This window comes from Oncorhynchus keta, chromosome 28 (genome assembly GCF_023373465.1).
Source record: "Oncorhynchus keta strain PuntledgeMale-10-30-2019 chromosome 28, Oket_V2, whole genome shotgun sequence".
NCBI lineage: Eukaryota > Metazoa > Chordata > Actinopteri > Salmoniformes > Salmonidae > Oncorhynchus > Oncorhynchus keta.
The window spans coordinates 53,199,112-53,219,038 of record NC_068448.1 but is presented as its reverse complement, the minus strand read 5'-3'; the positions used below and the strand labels follow the sequence as shown (position 1 = coordinate 53,219,038).

Here is a 19,927-nt window from a genome sequence, read left to right as displayed (position 1 = left end):
CGGACCGAAATGCAGCGTGGTGGTTACTCATGACTTTAATGGAAAAAGTGACACATGAAATAACTATACAAATACAAAAACAACAAACGGAACGTGAAACCTAATTACAGCCTATCTGGTGAAACTACACAGAGACAGGAACAATCACCCACGAAATACACAGTGAAACCCCGGCTACCTAAATACGGTTCCCAATCAGAGACAACGAGAATCACCTGGCTCTGATTGAGAACCGCCTCAGGCAGCCAAGCCTATACAACACCCCTACTCAGCCGCAATCCCAAATACTACAAACCCCAATACGAAAATACAATATATAAACCCATGTCACACCCTGGCCTGACCAAATAATTAAAGAAAACACAAAATACTAAGACCAAGGCGTGACAGGGAGACAAATTCATATTTCAGCAGGACAATAAAATAAACACAAGGCCAAATATACACAGGAGTTTCTTACCAAGATGGCACTGAATGTTCATGAGTGGCCTAGTTACAGTTTTGACTTAAATAGGCTTGACAATCTATGGCAAGACATGAAAATGGCTTGCTAGCAATGATCAACAACCAACTTGACAGAGCTTGAAGAATTTTAAAGAGAATAATGTGCAAATATTGTAAAATTCAGGTGAGCAAAGCTCTTAGAGACTTACCCAGAAATACTCACAGCTGCAATCACTACCAAAAATTATTCTAATATGTATTGACTCCGGGGTGTGAATACTTATGTACATTTATTATTTCTGTATTTAATTTTCAAAATATTTTCAACAATTTCGAAAAGCATATTTTCACTTTGTCATTATGAGGTATTGTGTGTAGATGGGTGAGAGAAAAATATATACTATTTAATCTATTTTGAATTCAAGCTATAGCAACAAAATGTTGAATAAGCCAAGGGGCATGAATACTTTCTGAAGCCACTACACACACACACTTTCACATTCATCACATGCTTCTGCTAATCTGTACTTCCTTCTTGCTTTTATTATTTATTATCCATTCTGATGCCAAATCACTTTACGTTGCCTTTATGTACATATCTACTTCAAATACCTCGTACCCCTCCACACTGATCTGGTACTTGTACTTCCTGTATATAGCTTAATTCTTGTGTAAATATATATATATATATTACCTCGTGTGTTACTATTTTAAATGTGTATTGTTTATGGCATCATCGGGAAGGGCTCGTAAGCAAGCAAGTAAAGTCTACACTCAATGTATTTGACTAATACAATTTAATTTGTGTCTGTGTATGTGTGTGTGGCTAAGAGATACAGATGAGCGCCCACAGAGTAATTCTGTATTCTCACCATGTGGTCGGGTTGGGTTGCATTATGTATCTCCCATTTTTACTAAACCAGTGAATGAAATGCAGTGCAATTAGTGTTATACTGTATGAATACTATTACTTCACCTGCTCATATTGGAGTGTACTGTGTACAACGTGTATATCAAACATTAGTAACACCTTCCTAATATTGAGTTGCAACCCGCCCTTCCCTTTTGCCCTGAGAACAGCCTCAATTTGTCGGGGCATGAACTCTTCATGGTGTTGAATGTGTTCCACAGGGCTGGATGCCGTTTGAGTGGTGGATCATTCTTGATACACACGGGAAACTGTTGAGTGTGAAAAATCCAGCAGCGTTGCAGTTCTTGACACAAACCGGTGCACGTAAGACCTACTACTATACCCAGTTCAAAGGCACTTAAAATCTTTTGTCTTGCCCATTCACCCTAAGAATGGTACACATACACAATCCATGTCTCAATTGTCTCAATGCTTAAACATCCTTCATAAACCTGTCTCCTCCCCTTCACCTGCACGGATTGAAGTGGATTTAACAAGTGACATCAATAAGGGATCATAGCTTTCCTTGGATTCATCTGGTCAATCTATGTCATGGAAAGAGCAGGTGTTCTTAATGTTTATATACTCAGTGTAAAATGTCCTAATAGTTGGTTGCACTGGTGATTTGATGTGTTACGCTTCATTAAAATAAATATCGTACAGTATTTATTCTAATGATTTTCAAAAGTATTTATTTTAAGCAATTTAAAACACACAAAAAAAAGCATGAGCACGGCTCGACATTAAAAACAAACCTGCCCATTTCTTCAGGGGAAATCTCCTCCCGTTCATTCATTGCCTAGTGTCTGCAATTTTTGTCAAGCGCAGTGACGAGAACAATGTAGTGTTTAAATGTGAAGGATTAATCCTCCTCTCTTGGCTTAATTAGGGGTCATTCATTCTCCTAGCCACATTAAGAAATGGCACAGCCTCATAATTAAATGTTGCCCAGTTTCTCTCCAGCCATCAAGACACTTCATCATCTCTCTCCATCCAAATGTGGTGTGTCAAATGAATTCCTCAAAGTACAGTATAATATACTGTACATATATCCAGTGTTCCAGATGTTTTATGAAATATTACTTCAAACTAATTACAATATGAATTAAATAGATATCATTCACAAAAAATATAATGAACTATGTTAAAAAGCAGCTTTTCTTTGTGCCCGATCTTGATCTTTTACGACAGAACAGAGTGGTTTGGGCTCATTCAATAAGACGCTCACAAACACTTGGATATTAACTGGGGGCACGGCGGCAGACTTCCGGCTGCACCAACTCAAATTGGATGAATGGATTGAATTCAGGATTTGTAAATTATTGATGGAACTACTATGGCACTTTACTATTACAGCAACAAATGCAGGCTGATTATTTCACAAGGGTGAGTTGTTTTTGTCCTATGTTCCTGCTATTTTTGTTGTTAGCTACCTATCTAGCTAGTTAGGTCGTCATGAAGTAGCTAGCTAGCTACTACCTCTACCTACATCAGTCAACAACAGCCAACTAGGTTTCCTCTTGACATAAAATGTTTAGCAACAAACCACAGGATTTAAATTAGAATGGCGAGATGGTTCTTGTGTGGAGGATCTGCTTTGACTTGCTTTCTTGTTGGCTCACCAACTAGCTCATGATAACTCATGTTAGCATGCTAATGTTAGCTAACTGCTTCTAAAGAGCCTCTTACAAACCCCAAATCTTACAAACCACATCATTTCAAATAGAAGTGACTGGCAAGACAGTTGTTGCATAGGCTTTGCCCTTTTGATAAAAACAGCTGTGGATAGCTTGGACTTGTGCAGTAAGCTTGTTTCTCCCCTAGTCTAGAAAAAGATTGTTCTCCCCAACGGAGAATGAGGAAAAAAGAAAAAAGCTGCTGGACAAATCACATAATGATGTCATTATCCAAGAAAATTAGTTTGAGACGGGGTTTTTGAAGTGTTTTTTTCCTAATGTGTATGCTTTGGCCACAAATACTGTATGAATATAGGATGAGTCAACAACATTATTTGGGTTAACAGAATATGAGTTGACAGAATATTAACTTTTAAAAGTGAGATTTTCACTGCAGACAGAGTAAGGATGACCTGTTTTCGTTTGTTTTCATCATCATGCATGCGTCCGAAATGTCATCCTATTGCCTATATAATGCACTACCTTTGACCAGGGCCCTGTTCAAAAGTTGTCCACTATGAAGGGAATCGGGTGTCATTTGGGACGCAACCCATCACAACTCCCTCTACTGTAGAATATGAGGGATGGAGAGACGTGGCCAATATCAACTCAGCATGATAGCGACAGCAAGCCAATCAAAGTCTTCAAATGATGAGCAGCAGCTGTGTTAAATGTTAATATAATCCATGAAAGTAATTATTCTCTCATGTAATTAGTGGCAACTGATACACTGCCATTATGCAATGTTGCCGTTTCAATAAGGATGTTCTCTACGCTAATATCCTTGTACTACTCCAGGTAGTCAGCTGTAATAATACAGACAGAACCACAGAAAAATGCTGAGGGAATGTTTTGGTGGCACCTTGGGAATGTTGTGGTTCACTCATGCATTTTATAACCTTAGCATCAGCGTGTTTCATCAATAAATAACACCTATAAGGATTCGTTTTTCCCTGCTCTGTCAAAACCACTACCCAGGCATCTGTGATAAAGCCATGCCTTCTGTAGCACACTGTTGTCATCACGGTGATTATAACAAACTTAGTGGTGATGGTGAGTGATAACATTAAGAAGGATATTAGAGGGGTTTAGTGTTTTCTTTCCATCCCTCTATGTTGTCTCTCTGGACCGCTTTCTTTTTTTGTTGTATTTCTCTATTCCACATCATGCTCCCTCATATGTATTGAAATACAGACATATGCGCATGCAGTCAGAGGGAGAGGAGTGATCTGCCTCCCTCGTTCTTTCTGAGTGCCGGTCGAAGGGATTAGCTTCTGCCCGAGTGCCTAGAATAATGATCACTGCAGCGGAGAAACACATTTCCACATTCCAGGAGATAAGGGGGGCAGGCAATCTGCAAGCAGAGGACTTATTAACCAGTTTCCCGTGGCCCATTGTGTAACTAACAGAAAAGTCATCACAGCGACCGCAGGCCAGACTTGCTGGGTTGGTCTTGTCCTCCGAGCATGAGGATAGGACCACTAGTCATCTCTGGTACCCGCCTCTCAGTCTTTGTGACACCCATATGTCTGTGACAGTCTGAGCCCATAGCTGGTATGACATGCAGCTCAGACCAGCCACAGGTCTCAGAGTGGTGTGGCAGAAAAAAGTAAGGGGCCTGTAGGTTTGATATGGGCCATGATGGGACCAGAGTTTTTCTAATCAGGTCACGTTTGAAAAGATCTGATGGAAAAACTCCTTGCCTTGGGAATGATGAAAACCTTGTCAAACTGCAGCAACCGTGCACTTGTTCATATGAATTATATTTTAAATAAGGACTAGGGGGGTTTCCTATACACAGAAACAGAGAAAGTAACATGATTGGACAATAAAACTCACAGGGCTGACCTTGCTTTATGCTGGTTTGTATCATGTAGTCCTGCCCTATGCAACTGTAGACCTAATAAAACATTAACTCACAGTCTATGCTAGCTATTGTGTTTATTGATTAATTTCAGTTAATGATTTTTGATCAAAAAAGTCTGTTGTCTAGTCAGCCCAAGTTTGAATATAAACCAAATTTGATCCTAATCAAATTTTCTTACAAACTAATGGGCTATAAATACACATTGTTACTCCTTTGTTACACTGGCCAGAGGGACAGGGTGCATAGTAGGCTAGACTATGCAGGTACTTTTGTTAGTAGCCTACAGTTGATCAGACTTAAAAATTGTCTCGTTTCCATGCAATGAAACATGTCGGATCGCTAATGCTTTGGTGTATTTACTGCTACGAAGCAAATTGGTAAAAATAACAGCCCTTTGCCCCTCTTTTTTTAGCCAATATATTTGATTAAATTAAATAAAATGTGATTTAAAAGTGCTGTGGCAAATGTTGCCACGCCACACGTTTTCCAGCGGCCCTGGCTCAGACGTACTGCTACAAAAGGCCCACAGTCACAGTAGATATCATGTACATAAATAAGTGACTTTATTCCGTTATCCTTGATAGTTTTTTTATGGAGGCTATATGTATTTTATAAATTGTAAAATAAATTCAATTCAATCCACACTAACTATGTAATTAAAAGCCATTTCAACATGGACTCAGGGATAGACGTTACGTAGTATATTACATCCAGGACATTCAAAATAGTATAAAGGAGGAAGTTTACATACACCTTAGCCAAATACATTTAACCTCAATTTTTCACAATTCCCTGACATTTAATCCTAGTAAACATTCCCTGTCTTAGGTCACATCGGATCACCACTTTATTTAAAAAATGTGAAATGTCAGAATAATAGTGAGGATGATTTATTTCAGCTTTTATTGCGTTCATCACATTCCCAGTGGGTCAGAAGTTTACATATACTCAATTAGTATTTGGTAGCATTGCCTTTAAATTGTTTAACTTGGATCAAACGTTTAAGGGTAGCCTTCCACAAGCTTCCCACAATAAGTTGGGTGCATTTTGGCCTATTCCTCCTGACAGAGCTGGTGTAACTGAGTCAGATTTGTAGGTCTCCTTGCTCGCACACACCTTTTTTCAGTTCTGCCCACAAATTGTCAATAGGATTGAGGTCAGGGCATTGTGTTGGCCACTCCAATACCTTGACTGTGTTGTCCTTAACCTCTTGAAGCTAGGGGGCACTATTTTTATGTTTGGAAAAATAACATTCCAAAAGTAAACAGCCTATTTCTCAGGACCAGATGCTAGAATATGCATATAATTGACAGATTAGGATAGAAAAAACTCTAAAGTTTCCAAAACTGTCAAAATATTGTCTGTGAGTATAACAGAACTGATATTGCAGGCGAAACCCTGAGAAAAATCAAACCAGGAATAGGCTTCTATTTTGAAAACTCCATGTTCCATAGCCTCCCATTGCTCCATTTAAAGGGATATCAGCCAGATTCCTTTTCCTATCGCTTCCTCAAGGTGTCAGTCTTCAGACATAGTTTCAGGCTTTTATTTTTAAAATGAGCCAGAACGATAACATCGCGTCAAGTGGTCACATGAGTTTTGCTCGTGCAACAGAGTTTGGATAGGTATTGCTTTTCCCTCTCCTACTGTGAAAGACAATTGCAGTGGATATATTATCGATTGTATATTTTAAAAACAACCTGAGGATTGATTATAAAAAAACGTTTGACATGTTTCTGTGGACATTACGGATATTATTTGGAATTTGTCTGTGTTGTCGTGACCACAATTTGCGACCAAGCTTTAACTTCCTGACTGATGTCTTTAGATGTTTCTTCAATATATCCACATAATTTTCCTACCTCATGATGCCATCTATTTTGTGAAGTGCACCAGTCCCTCCTGCAGCAAAGCACCCCCACAACATAATGCTGCCACCCTCGTGCTTCACGGTTGGGATGGTGTTCTTCGGCTTGCAAGCCGCTTGATGGTCAGTATGGCCAAACAGTTATATTTTTGTTTCAGCCCAGAGGACATTTCTCCAAAAAGTACAATCTTTGTCCCCATGTGCAGTTGCAAACCGTAGTCTGTCTTTTTTATGGCAGTTTTGGAGCAGTGACTTCTCCCTTGCTGAGCGGCCTTTCAGGTTATGTCGATATAAGACTTGTTTTACTGTGGATATAGATACTTTTGTACCTGTTTCCTCCAGCATCTTCACAAGGTCCTTTGCTGATGTTCTGGGATTGATTTGCACTTTTCGCACCAAAGTACGTTCATCTCTAGGAGACCCTGAGCGCAATGACGGCTGTGTGGTCCCATGGTGTTTATACTTGCGTACTATTGTTTGTACAGATGAACATGGTACCTTCAGGCATTTGGAAATTGCTCCAAAGGTGAACCAGACATGTGGAGGTCTATAATATTTTGATTGATTTATTTTGATTCTCCCATGATGTCAAGCGAAGAGGCACTGAGTTTGAAGGTAGGCCTTGAAATACTTCCACAGGTACACCTCCAATTGACTCAAATGATGTCAAAATAGCCTATCAGAAGCTTCTAAAGCCATGACATCATTTTATGGAATTTTCCAAGCTGTTTAAAGGCACAGTCAACTTAGTGTATGTAAACTTCTGACACACTGGAATTGTGATACAGTGAATTATAAGTTAAATATTATGTCTAAACAATTGTTGGAAAAGTGACTTGTGTCATGCACAAAGTAGATGTCCTAACCAACTTGCCAAACTATATATTGTTGACAAGAAATTTGTGGAGTGGTTTAATGGTTTAATGACTCCAACCTAAGTTTATGTAAACTTTCAACTTCAACTGTATGTTATGTTTGGTATGGTAAGTATTAATTTGTGGATGTCCATCACCCATTTTGTATGATATGTTATGCTCGATATGCTCACTTCAAGGCAAGCAACACTGAACCATGCATGAAAGCACCAGCTGTTCCGGACGACAGTATGATCGCGCACTCCGTAGCCGATGTAGGAAGACCTTTAACCTGTTAGGCCGCCCCATCCCGGATCCGGGATTGTGACTACAGCCTCAAGCTCATTACCATAACGCAACATTAGCGATTTCTGAAAATTGTCGTCTCAGATTTTCAAAATATGCTTTAGAACCAGAGAAAATCAATAATTTGTGTAAGAGTGGTGATAGCTAGCGTAGCATTTAGCGTTAGCATTTAGCACGCAACATTCACAAAAACCAGCAAAGGGATCAAATAAAATAATTTACCTTTGAAGAACTTCAGATGTTTCAATGAGGAGACTCTCAGTTACATAGCAGATGTCCAGTTTTTCCTGAAAGATGCTTGTGTAGGACACAACGTTCCGTTTTGTTACTATGCATTTGGCTAAAATTCAGTCACCTAAACGTCGAACTTTTTTCCGAATTAACTCCATAATATCGACTGAAACATGGAAAACGTTGTTTGAATCAATCCTCAAGGTGTTTTGTCATATATCTCTTCATTGAAATGCCAGTCCTAGAAGCGTGCATTCTTCTCTGATTCGGATGGAAAAATACTGGGACCTGACTTTTGCGCATGACACCATGCGGGACACTTGCAAACAGGCTCTTATGGCCAATCTTCCAATGATATGCCTACAAATACGTCAAATGCTGCAGACACCTGGGGAAACGATAGGAAGTGTCCGTTCATTCCTGTGGCATTCACAGCCATATAAAGAGATCATGGAAAACGTGCCTTCAGAAATCCTGTTGATTTCCTGGTCACTCAAACATCTTGGTTTTGCCTGTAGATATTGTTCTATGGCACTCACAGTGAAAATCTTTGCAGTTCTGGAAACGTCAGAGTGTCTTCTTTCCAAAACTATCAATTCCAAGTAGTCGAGCATCTTTTCGTGACAAAATATCGCGCTAAAAACGGGCACGTCTTTTTATCCAAAAATGAAATACTGCCCCTAGAGTTCTAACAGGTTAAACAGGAATAATATTCACAAGGCCGCAGGGCCAGATGGATTACCAGGATGTGTACTCAGAGCATGTCCAGCTGGCAAGTGTCTTCACTGACATTTTCAACCTCACTGTGGCCCAGTCTGTAAAACGTACATGTTTCAAACAAACCACCATAGTTCCTGTGCCTAAGAACAACAAAATAACCGGTCTAAAAGATTACCACTCTGTATCACTCACATCTTTATCCATGTAATCCTTTGAAAAGCTGGTCATATCAACACCATCATACCAGAAACCCTGGATCCACTCCAATTTGCATACCTCCCCAACAGATTCACAGATGAAGCAATCTCTATTGCACTTCACACTGCCCTTTCCCACCTGGACAAAAGGAACACCTATGTGAGAATGTTGTTCATTGACTACAGATCAGCGTTCAATGCCCGCTAATCACTAAGGATCCTGGGACTGTACACCTCCCTCTGCAACTCGATTCTGGCCTTCATGACGAGCCGCCTCCAGGTGGTGAGGGTAGGCAACAACACATCCGGAATGCTGACCCTCAACGGGGGGGCTCAGGGTTGAGTGCTCCTCATGGGTGAGTGCTCAGTCCCCTCCTGTACTCCCTTTTCACCCACGGCTGCATGCACAACTCTAACAAAATCATTAGGTTTGGCGACAACATGACTGTGGTAGCCTGATCACCGACGATGATGAGACTATTGGGAGGAGGTCAGAGACCTGGCAGTGTGGTGTTAGGACAACAACTTATCCCTCAATGTTGGAAAGACAAAGGAGATTATCGAATGCACCCCCATTCACATCGACGGGGCTATAGTGGAGCGGGTTGAGAGCTTCAAGTTTCTCAGTGTCCACATAACTAAGAACCTATCATGGTCCAAAGTGCACGACAACGCCTGGGGCATGGTCCTAGGGCTCAGGTCAGTTGAAACTGGAGCAGCAGCACGGCCAGGTGGACTGGGGACAGCAAGGAGTCATCATGTCAGGTAGCCTCTACCACATGGCTAGCGGTACCGGAGCACCAAGCCTGGGACCAAAAGGAAAAGGAACAGCTTCCGTTGGGTAGTTGGCTCGGTTGCTAACGTTAGCTGGACTAGGACTTTAGGTTAAGGTTGGGGGAAGGGTTAGCTAATATGCTAAGTACTTGCAAAGTAGCTAAAAAGTAGTAAGTTGTTGCACATTTCTAATTAGCTAAAATGCTAAAGTTGTCCCCAATGAGAACATTTGGATTGCTCGATGTTAGCATGATAAGGTCTACCCTTCCACCCCGACCAACCAACCTCCTTTCGTTTTTTTTGCCATAAATAACCTTAAGTAACCATACCAAATTTAAGAAATTATACTAATTTGAGTGTACTGGATTTTCATTTACTGTGTTCCGTCTAGTTTATGAGACCAGCCTGGCCAATTACGGGCCACCTGTGGTGCATCCCTTGGGAAAGAAACAGGAATTTCTCATGATCTTATGTGAGGTTAATGTGATAACGTGACAATTTAGTTATAATTTAATCCGATTATTCTCTCATTGATTTCATTCCTTGGACACTGTGCTATCTAACCTCCAAACGAGCTTCAATGCCATACAACAGTCCTTCCGTGGCCTCCAACTGCTCTTAAACGCTAGTAAAACCAAATGCATGCTTTTCAACAGTTCGCTGCCTGCACCAGCACGCCCGACTAGCATCATCACCCTGGATGGTTCCGACCTAGAATATGTGGACATCTATAAGTACCTAGGTGTCTGGCTAGACTGTAAACTCTCCTTCCAGACTCATATCAAACATCTCCAATCTAAAATCAAATCTAGAGTTGGCTTTCTATTCCGCAACAAAGCCTCCTTCACTCACGCCGCCAAACTTACCCTAGTAAAACTGACTATCCTACCGATCCTCGACTTCAGCGATGTCATCTACAAAATAGCTTCCAATACTCTACTCAGCAAACTGGATGCAGTTTATCACAGTGCCATCCGTTTTGTTACTAAAGCAGCTTATACTATCCACCACTGCGACCTGTATGCTCTAGTCGGCTGGCCTTCGTCACATATTCGTCGCCAGACCCACTGGCTCCAGGTCATCTACAAGTCCATGCAAGGTAAAGCTCCGCCTTATCTCAGTTCACTGGTCACGATGGCAACACCAACCCGTAGCACGCACTCCAGCAGGTGTATCTCACTGATCATCCCTAAAGCCAACACCTCATTTGGCCGCCTTTCGTTCCAGTTCTCTGCTGCCTGTGACTGGAACGAATTGCAAAAATCGCTGAAGTTGGAGACTTTTTTCTCCCTCACCAACTTCAAACATCTGCTATCTGAGCAGCTAACCGATCGCTGCAGCTGTACATAGTCTATCGGTAAATAGCCCACCCAATTTTACCTACCTCATCCCCATACTGTTTATATTTATTTACTTTTCTGCTCTTTTGCACGTTTTGCATGTGACATATCACATGTGAAGTGAATCAAAACCACATGGTTTCACATTTTGTGCACAACGTGGACATTTCACATGTGAAATCATGTGTTTTTTTGGTAAGCATTGGTTTGATTTTGTACTATGCTTAATTCAAACAAAGAACAAGCTATTTTCACAATTGAATGTCACATCCCTTAACAGATAGCCGAAAGTGACAGACTAAGATGATCTAAGGGGAGCTTGTTGATTAATCATGAGAAGAACTTGGACAGTGTAGACCTCTTTTCTCTACAAAATATACCCAAGTGAGATTTGTTGTGCATCCCAAATGTCACTCTATTCCCTACACAGTGCACCACTTTTGACCAGAGCCCTATTGGCCCTGGTCAAAATGATTATGCTATGTATGGAGTAGGGTGCAATTTGGAACATAGCCTTGGCTTCTACATTATTAGACAGAACAAAAGCACCTGGAATACCAACAAGGCAAGTCACATTAATAATCAAAGCTGTACCTGCCACAATGCATTTCCAACACACAAGACTGCCGAGCAGAAAAACGGAGTATTTGTCAAAAAGGGCTCCCTTTTCCATAAGTGGTGCACTACTTTTGACCATGGCTCAGGGCTGTGGTCAAAGATAATGCATTATGTAGGGCATAGGGTGCCATTTGGGACACAAGGCAGAGCCAAGGAGTCAAATATCCTTGTAATGAAAAAGTGGTTGTTTACAAGCATCTAAATTCAAGCCATGAAGTACTGTGAAGTAAGATAAAACAATACCTTTCCCACATATTGAGCATCTGGTCCAATGTGTTCTTCTAAAACAAAGAATTGGTTCCAGATCCAGCCACGTTTAGGTCTGTGGTGCACTTCCGTCTCGCCATTGGCCAGTTTGGTCTGGTTCTTTGTGATGGGCACTTTGGATGTTGGGACATGATGGCTAACCCCATAGCACCTCTGGAGAAAGCAGAGGCAGACCAGTACGGGACAGAGACAGAAGATCGTGGATATCCTCATGGTGTTTCCTCAGTATGTTTGTAAATATATCCCAGTGTTTTTTGTGCTACGTTTGAAAGTCCTCCCACCACCGCCTTCGCCACCACCACCGGCAACGCCTGCAGCCTCACGTGGCTTGCAGTCTCAACAGAAGGACGAGGGTGGCACTAAATCCAAAATGGGGAAGGCCCTGTCCGGGTTACAGTAGATCCTCTAAGGCTCATGGCCTAGCCGTCTGTTGAGTAGAATCAAGGCAAGCTTCATTTACATTATGGAACAGCCAGGGAGGGTCTGGAGAAAAACACGGATGGATTATGGCTTTTGTTTAGTTTTACCAGAAAATGGAGTTGATTATGGCGACCATTTTGTGTTTCCTGGAAGAGAAAAAGAGAGAGAGAGAAGGATGTATTACATTTTTTTTGTTTTAACTTACTTCATCTGCTAAAAATGTGTAGGAGCTAGCCATAATAATACTTGACACAGAGGGCAAGCATTTTAAATAGATGTCTTTGAATACAGAAAAGATGCCACTATCAGATGCCACTATCATTACATTTAGTTCGGAGAACACGAAACACATTTGTGGTGAGTTTAGGACTCTTACCGTGACCTTATTGGTTATTTAAGTGTATAGATGACATGTATGTATATTTATTTTTCCCATGCCCATGTTCCGCGACAGGTGCATGATAATGGTCTATTCTAAATCAAAACTCATTTCAATCATATTATTTAGTATATGTAAAGACAACATTACATTAAGAATAGTCTGATGAGTGACAATATTAGCCTATCACTTGTGAACGATGTATTATCACCAGTGAATGATGCTCAGTGTGTGCTGTAAGGCAAGAAATAGCCTTACAGCCTCATAGTTGCACACCTCATATAGCCTCGCCAAAAGCCAAATACTGTAGCTTCTTGAAATGAAGGACATTAATCCGCTTTACAACCGCTAATTGGTTGAATTTTGGAACATTCACGCTTATAGCCTACTGCCATGTGCGCATTGCTGTGCTTATGTGAAGAAATAGCCTAATAGTTTGTTAACATTTTAAGGTAAATGATCTGATCTGTTGCATCAGCCTCATTGCTTTTAACGTTTTTTTTTGATGCGAGTGGTTGTATTAATTTGGGGTCTATCGTATCCCACAACTGTCCCAGCGTATGTTTGGAAAATGTATTTCTTGCACAGAAGGACAAGTTGAATAGGTCAACTTTTGTACTGTGGGGGATAGTAGATTGACATAGGCCAGTGCTTTTGCCTTTCATTAGGCCTACTCATTTTGATGGCTGACAAAAAAGTAGGCTAAATGTGGACAGTTCTAACATCTTCAATATGCACCTGGAAATTTGATGAGGGAAGCAAGCAGTTGCATCCCCGACATGTTGGTCTTCACTTGTAGATTAATTCTTAGCTGTGAGAAGGACCAGATCATGTGACGGGCATTGGCTAATAAGAATTGAGACATAGAGCGCCATGTAAGTGAGAGGTGCTTCGGAGAAAAGCACCCGGGAATTATAATTATTATATTCAGCACAATGGCACACGTTTGTATGACAACTAATGTTGCATAAATAACTCTAAATTAAGCATATAGGAGGACCTGTTTCTTTGTTATTTACTCAAAACTTAATATTTTCTTGGAAATCTTTCAGAGAAAATATACTTTCGATTTTATTCAGCTATGTTCAATTGTATTCTACATACTATAAAATAATACTAAAATAATTCCACAAAACTCTAAGCAAATGTTGTCTGCTAAATGAACTAGTGAAGCCCACACCCATATCAGGGCCTAACATAAGGACAACTCAGAGTATTCTATTCTGTTCTTCTGAAATAGACTACAGTTTCTTCATGTCATGTTTCTTTAGACCTGTCTAAAATAAATCATGGACTTATTGTGACAGTGTAGGCTACGTTAAATAGATTTATTCGACTTGTTCCAAAAGTTCTACATCAGTGGCTTGTTGGCTATGGGTGGAAGCCAGGTGATGCTAAAAATGTTCATGTTAATTACCGGTCAATTATCGGGAGACCTGCATTATTCATCTCATATGCATACGTATATACTGTACTCTATATCATCGACTGCATCCTTATGTAATACATGTATCACTAGCCACTTTAAACTATGCCACTTTGTTTACATACTCATCTCATATGTATATACTGTACTCGATACCATCTACTGTATCTTGCCTATGCTGCTCTGTACCATCACTCATTCATATATCCTTATGCACATATTCTTTATCCCCTTACACTGTGTATAAGACAGTAGTTTTGGAATTGTTAGTTAGATTACTTGTTGGTTATTACTGCATTGTCGGAACTAGAAGCACAAGCATTTCGCTACACTCGCATTTAACATCTGCTAACCATGTGTATGTGACAAATACAATTTGATTGGATTTGATTTGATTTATTTGCTTGACAATCACCAGCTGAAAAACTTTCATGACTACCACAACCCTAGGTGACTTGTTCAATTATTCAAAGGTTGAGGTCACAAATGGTTTGCATCCCAAATGTTTGTGCACTACTATTGACCAAACCTATATGGAACCTGGTAAAAGTAGTATACTATATAGGGAATAGGGTGCCATTTGGGATGCAGGCATGGCATTTTCTAAGTAATAGTGCCCAATGTTAGTTAGGATCCATCTATAAAGCCAGTATGGGGCTATAACTGTAGTGCAGGGGTAGGCAACCCTGTTCCTGGAGTGCCGCAGGATTTTGTTCCAATTAGGCACTACACCTATTTGATCAGTTCAGTGAATGCCTTCTAGGTCAGTTAAAAACATGAAGTGCCTGCTGCACTCCAGGACCACGGTTGCCTACCCCTGCTGTAGAGACTCACATAGATGAGTTGGTGTTTTGTTGATAATTATTATTTATTTTTCAGTACTGGGCCATTGTATGAAAGGATTAGTTGGTGCCTTGGCAATCTGAATTATAACCAGGGCAGCAAGAAATACATTTGCGGTGATAACGACAGATATTAAGCTACTCAAATGCATGACATTTGGAGAGTGTGTTTCGGTAGGCAATGGAAAATGAAAGCGGAAAACTGTTCTAGTAAATGGGTTTCTTCGAAAAACTAAATTGCATATTCAAGGCAAAATTTAAGTGCAAAAAATATGACTATTTATAATGTCTTTATTCTTTTTCTTCCCCTGTAATTTTGCACTTGATTATATTCAAGTCAGCAAAAGTGCATATTTAAAAAGAAAACACGTTTTGTTGAAATAATAATTAACTGCTTATTCCCGGATATGGTTATGGTCTATTTGAGTTCCACAGAAAATTCTCCAGTGTAAAAAGACAAACAAATGAACACTGAAAGTGTTGAGTCTGTAGACTCTTATAGAGACCGGAACGGTGTTAAATTAACACACTGCTTAATGTAAAGCCTTGTTCAAATATTTCCCAGTGTGCCTAGCCTATCGAGTAAATTGTAGTATGCATGCATACTGTAGAGACATGCACATTGCTTCCATCCTTTATTAGTCATGTGGACATCACAAAGTGACATAAGTGAATATGTTATAATAAAGTATGTATGTATTTAACACAAAATTGCTGAAGTTGGAGACTTTTATTTCCCTCACCAACTTTAAACATCAACTGGCTGAGCAGCTAACCGATCGCTGCAGATGTACATAGTCCATCTGTAAATAGCCCACCCAATCTACCTACCTCATCCCCATACTGTTTTTATTGTATTTACTTTTCTGCTCTTTTGCACACCAGTATCTCTACTTGCACATCATCATCTGCTCATTTATCACTCCAGTGTTAATCTGCTAAATTGTAATTATTCACTCCTATGGCCTATTTATTGCCTACCTCCTCATGCCTTTTGCACATACTGTATATAGACTTTCTTTTTTCTACTGTGTCATTGACTTGTTTATTGTGTTATTGGCTTGTTTATTGTTTTCTCCATGTGTAACTCTGTGTTGTTGTCTGTGTCACGCTGCTTTGCATTATTTTGGCCAGGTCACAGTTGCAAATGAGAACTTGTTCTCAACTAGCCTACCTGGTTAAATAAAGATGGGGGGAAAAAAACTATGAAAAAAACAACAATACCTTAAGTATTTCATAAAACCTTATTTGAGAGCCTAGTTTTATCCTAATACAGTTGCCTGGGAAAAAAACATGTATGGGTGAATTTAAAGGTAAAAGGGTTAAGGTTTGGGATAGGGTTCAAACGGAAACATTTTTAATGAGTGCCTATAGCACTGGGATTGAACTCACAGTACTGTGGCATATCCCTGCATCGAGGTACGTTTTCTGACCCATATCTCGCGCTGGCTCAACGGCATCTTAATGTTACCATGGTTGCGTTCACACCCCAGTGCAGATCAGTGTAAGCAAACGTAAAGGTACGGTCGGTATCTTCTGGCAACCTGTATCACTATGCTAGATGTGTGTAAGCTACCTGTATCCAGTGGTGTAAAGTACTTAAGTAAAAATACTTTAAAGTATTTCTAAAGTAGTTTTGGGGTATCTGTACATTTATATTTTGATAGCTTTTACTCCACTACATTCCCAAAGAAAATATATACTTTTTACTCAAATACACTTTCCCTGATGCCAAAAAGTACTTAAAGTACTTAAATGTTGAATGCTCAGGTTGGACAGAATTATGGTCCAACTTGCTGGAAAGGTGGCTTCCTATGATGATGCCATGTTGAAAGGTAAGTAAATCCATTCTACTGCCAATGTTTGTATATGGGGATTGCATGACTGTGTGCTCGATTTTTGGCTGAAATAACCGAATCCAGTAATTTGAAGGGATTTGTTCAAATATTTCAGTATATACAGTATATACAGTATATACAGCCATCCCCACTGACTCTGATCTGGTGGATTCAATATACACAAATACTGTGTTTGTAAATGTGTTGAGTGTGCCCATCTGTTCCTAAGTTCCTAAAAAAAGAGATCATGCCGTCTGGTTTGTTTAATATAAGGAATGTAATATAGCATTTACTTTTACTGAAGTATGACAATTGATTGCTTTTCCCACCACTGTACTTAAAACTAGATACATTTAGACTTTTACCCAAGTAGTATTTTACTGGGTGACTTTTTTCTATTAAATTAATGTGTCTTCACTATTACTCAATTACTTTTCCCCAGCACTGCCTGTATCCCTATGCTAGACTTGTGTGAGCAACCTGTATCTCTATGCCAGACCAAGTAAGTATTCTATTATCAGTGCTTTCAGGCTGGTACCTCCTGTGTAGCTCTTTAATCAGTGTGCTAATTGTGTGGTAATCATGCAGATAGGTGGTAAAACAGTGATGTCAGACAGTCATTAAATAAGCAGCAGCTGGCATAGTCATTGAAAGGCACCATATCTCACGATCCAACTGATATGGTGGAAAAATCAGCTCAGAAGGTATATACACATATAGTGCACATGATTGGGGCGTCCAAGTGGTGCAGTGGTCTAAGACACTGCATGTCAGTGCTAGAGGCATCACTATAGACAACTTGGTTCAAATCCAGACTGTGTCACAACTGGCCGTGATTTGGCGGTGCACAATTGGCCCAGCGTTATCTGAGTTTGGCCGGTGTAGGCTGTCGTTGTCAATAAGAATTTGCTCTTAACTGACCTGCCTAGTTATATAAAGGTTCAATTGAAAGAAGTGTTCAAACACGGTTGTTTATCCATCTGTGATAAGTGATGAGGTGAATGGTTAATTACAACAGAAAGAGAGAGAGAGAGAGAGAGAGTAAAGGAAGAGAGACAGAGCGAGAGCTCTGTCGTGAGAGATTGAGGGAGCCCTTGCCTGCTGTCTATGGCTAATGTTTTGGCCACCTGCTGAGTGCAAACCCACTGCATTCGTTTCACAGCATCAGCTTTCTGCTGATGTCAACCACAAGATAGCAGAGGAGCGAGCGGGTCAAACACATATCACTGCAACAAACAGGGCCAGGGACTGAGAGGAAGGAACCACAAATAATAGAACTCTTGACTTTATACCTCTCCTAAATTGAATGAGGGTGGGTGGCATAACACAATGGGGAAGGGAAGGAGAATTTTGAGAGACATTGTAATGACATTGTGAAATTCCATTTCTACCAAATGAGCTTAATGTTTATTTGAAAACGTTTATCAATTTGTTGCCAAACTAATCTGCATTTGTATGTCCCAATATACAAAATTGGATGCAAACCAAATCCCACAGTTGAGCCCTAACTGAAATTATATCTTGAACAGAACACAAGGTTTTTTTTTAAATGAATATTCATATACATTTCACACTAATTTGAGACCGTTTTTGGCAACAGAATGAATGATATTTTCTGGTCCCCAGAGTGCATATTTGATGGAGCTAACAGCTAAGCACCTGCAGATGATGACAGTTTTGGTTTCATTACACAATCAAGCGAAAGCTTGACAGAAAACACCCCTACATCATCTAATAATTATCACCTGTTTTGTGTGTTCTCTTTCTTTTCCCCTGCTGTTAAACTGAGATCTGCTTAACCACCTTCACAACCTCCATGAAGAGATTCAGGATAGGAGATCATTTTGTTTTCACGCCACAGGCAGACAAATTGGCTTCCTGAGTTCTGTTGTAACAGGTTGGAGCTTTACAAATTGGGAAATGTGCGGTTGTCAAACAGACATCCAAATCTGCAATCAAATCAAGCTTTATCTATGAAGCACATTTCAGACATGGAATACACTGCAATGTGCTTTACAGGAAAACATTTAAATAAAAAACAATGCTGAAATATTGACTACGAAACAAACAAAACAATTGAACTAAAAATGACACTAATGAAAAACAAAGCAAAAAATATGTGTTTTAAGATCTATTTTAAAATACAGTACCAGTCAAAAGTTTGAACACACCTCAATGGTTTCTTTATTTGGACTATTTTCTACATAATAGTGACATCAAACTATGAAATAACAAATATGGAATCATGTAGTAACCAAAAAAAGTGTTAAACAAATAAAAATATATTATAGATTTTAGATTCTTCAAAGTAGCCACCCTTTGCCTTGATGACAGCTTTGTACACTCGTCTACCCAGGCCCATCCATGTCTACGCCCTTGATGCAAACACTTCGGACTGCATTTTTTCAATAACTGGTTTGCATACACATTGCATACACATTGTTGCCTTAGCATTTACTGGTAGATATCATCAATTGAAAAGTCTTTCCTATCCTACCGGGTACTGACGTCAATATTGTGTGAGCTGCACTATCCCAAAACCAGTTGAGAGCTGCACGCACCTGCTGCCTGCAGGTAATATTATGCTTAAACTAGGCTGTGTGCGGTGCTCATGTGAATATATTTCACGTGATTTGCGATTTTATAGGCTACTTTGTGCATGATTTCTCTGTTGTGCCTGAGTATACCCTCCACTACACCACTGGCTCTTTGTGTTTTACAAAAAGTGCACTCTCCTATTTCAGTGCGCTCATATTGCAGTTGCTGTCATTTCAGAATCACAAACCTGTCACACACTGAAGGCCTATATGGCCTTATAATAGATAAGGCTGTTAAGATATTAACGTTTCAAGAAAGGAGTGTATATACTTGGCCTGGGGAAGCGGTTTTATGCCCTGACTGAATGGGAGCTGATAATTAGGAGTTTACTCCACTGGTCTCGGGAAGAAATT

The 19,927-nt window shown here is 39.9% G+C and overlaps 1 protein-coding gene across 1 annotated transcript in view; it reads right to left on the bottom strand.

Moving 5' to 3' along the window:
* The window catches only part of LOC118361557 (cadherin-18-like), a 215,768-nt gene that overhangs the window by 164,688 nt on the left and 31,153 nt on the right, over positions 1-19,927 (bottom strand). The window contains exon 2 of the mRNA XM_035741579.2: positions 12,048-12,637. Within this exon, the coding sequence (XP_035597472.1) occupies positions 12,048-12,284 (237 nt within the window). The 5' untranslated portion in view covers positions 12,285-12,637. The remainder of the gene's footprint in view (positions 1-12,047; positions 12,638-19,927) is intronic.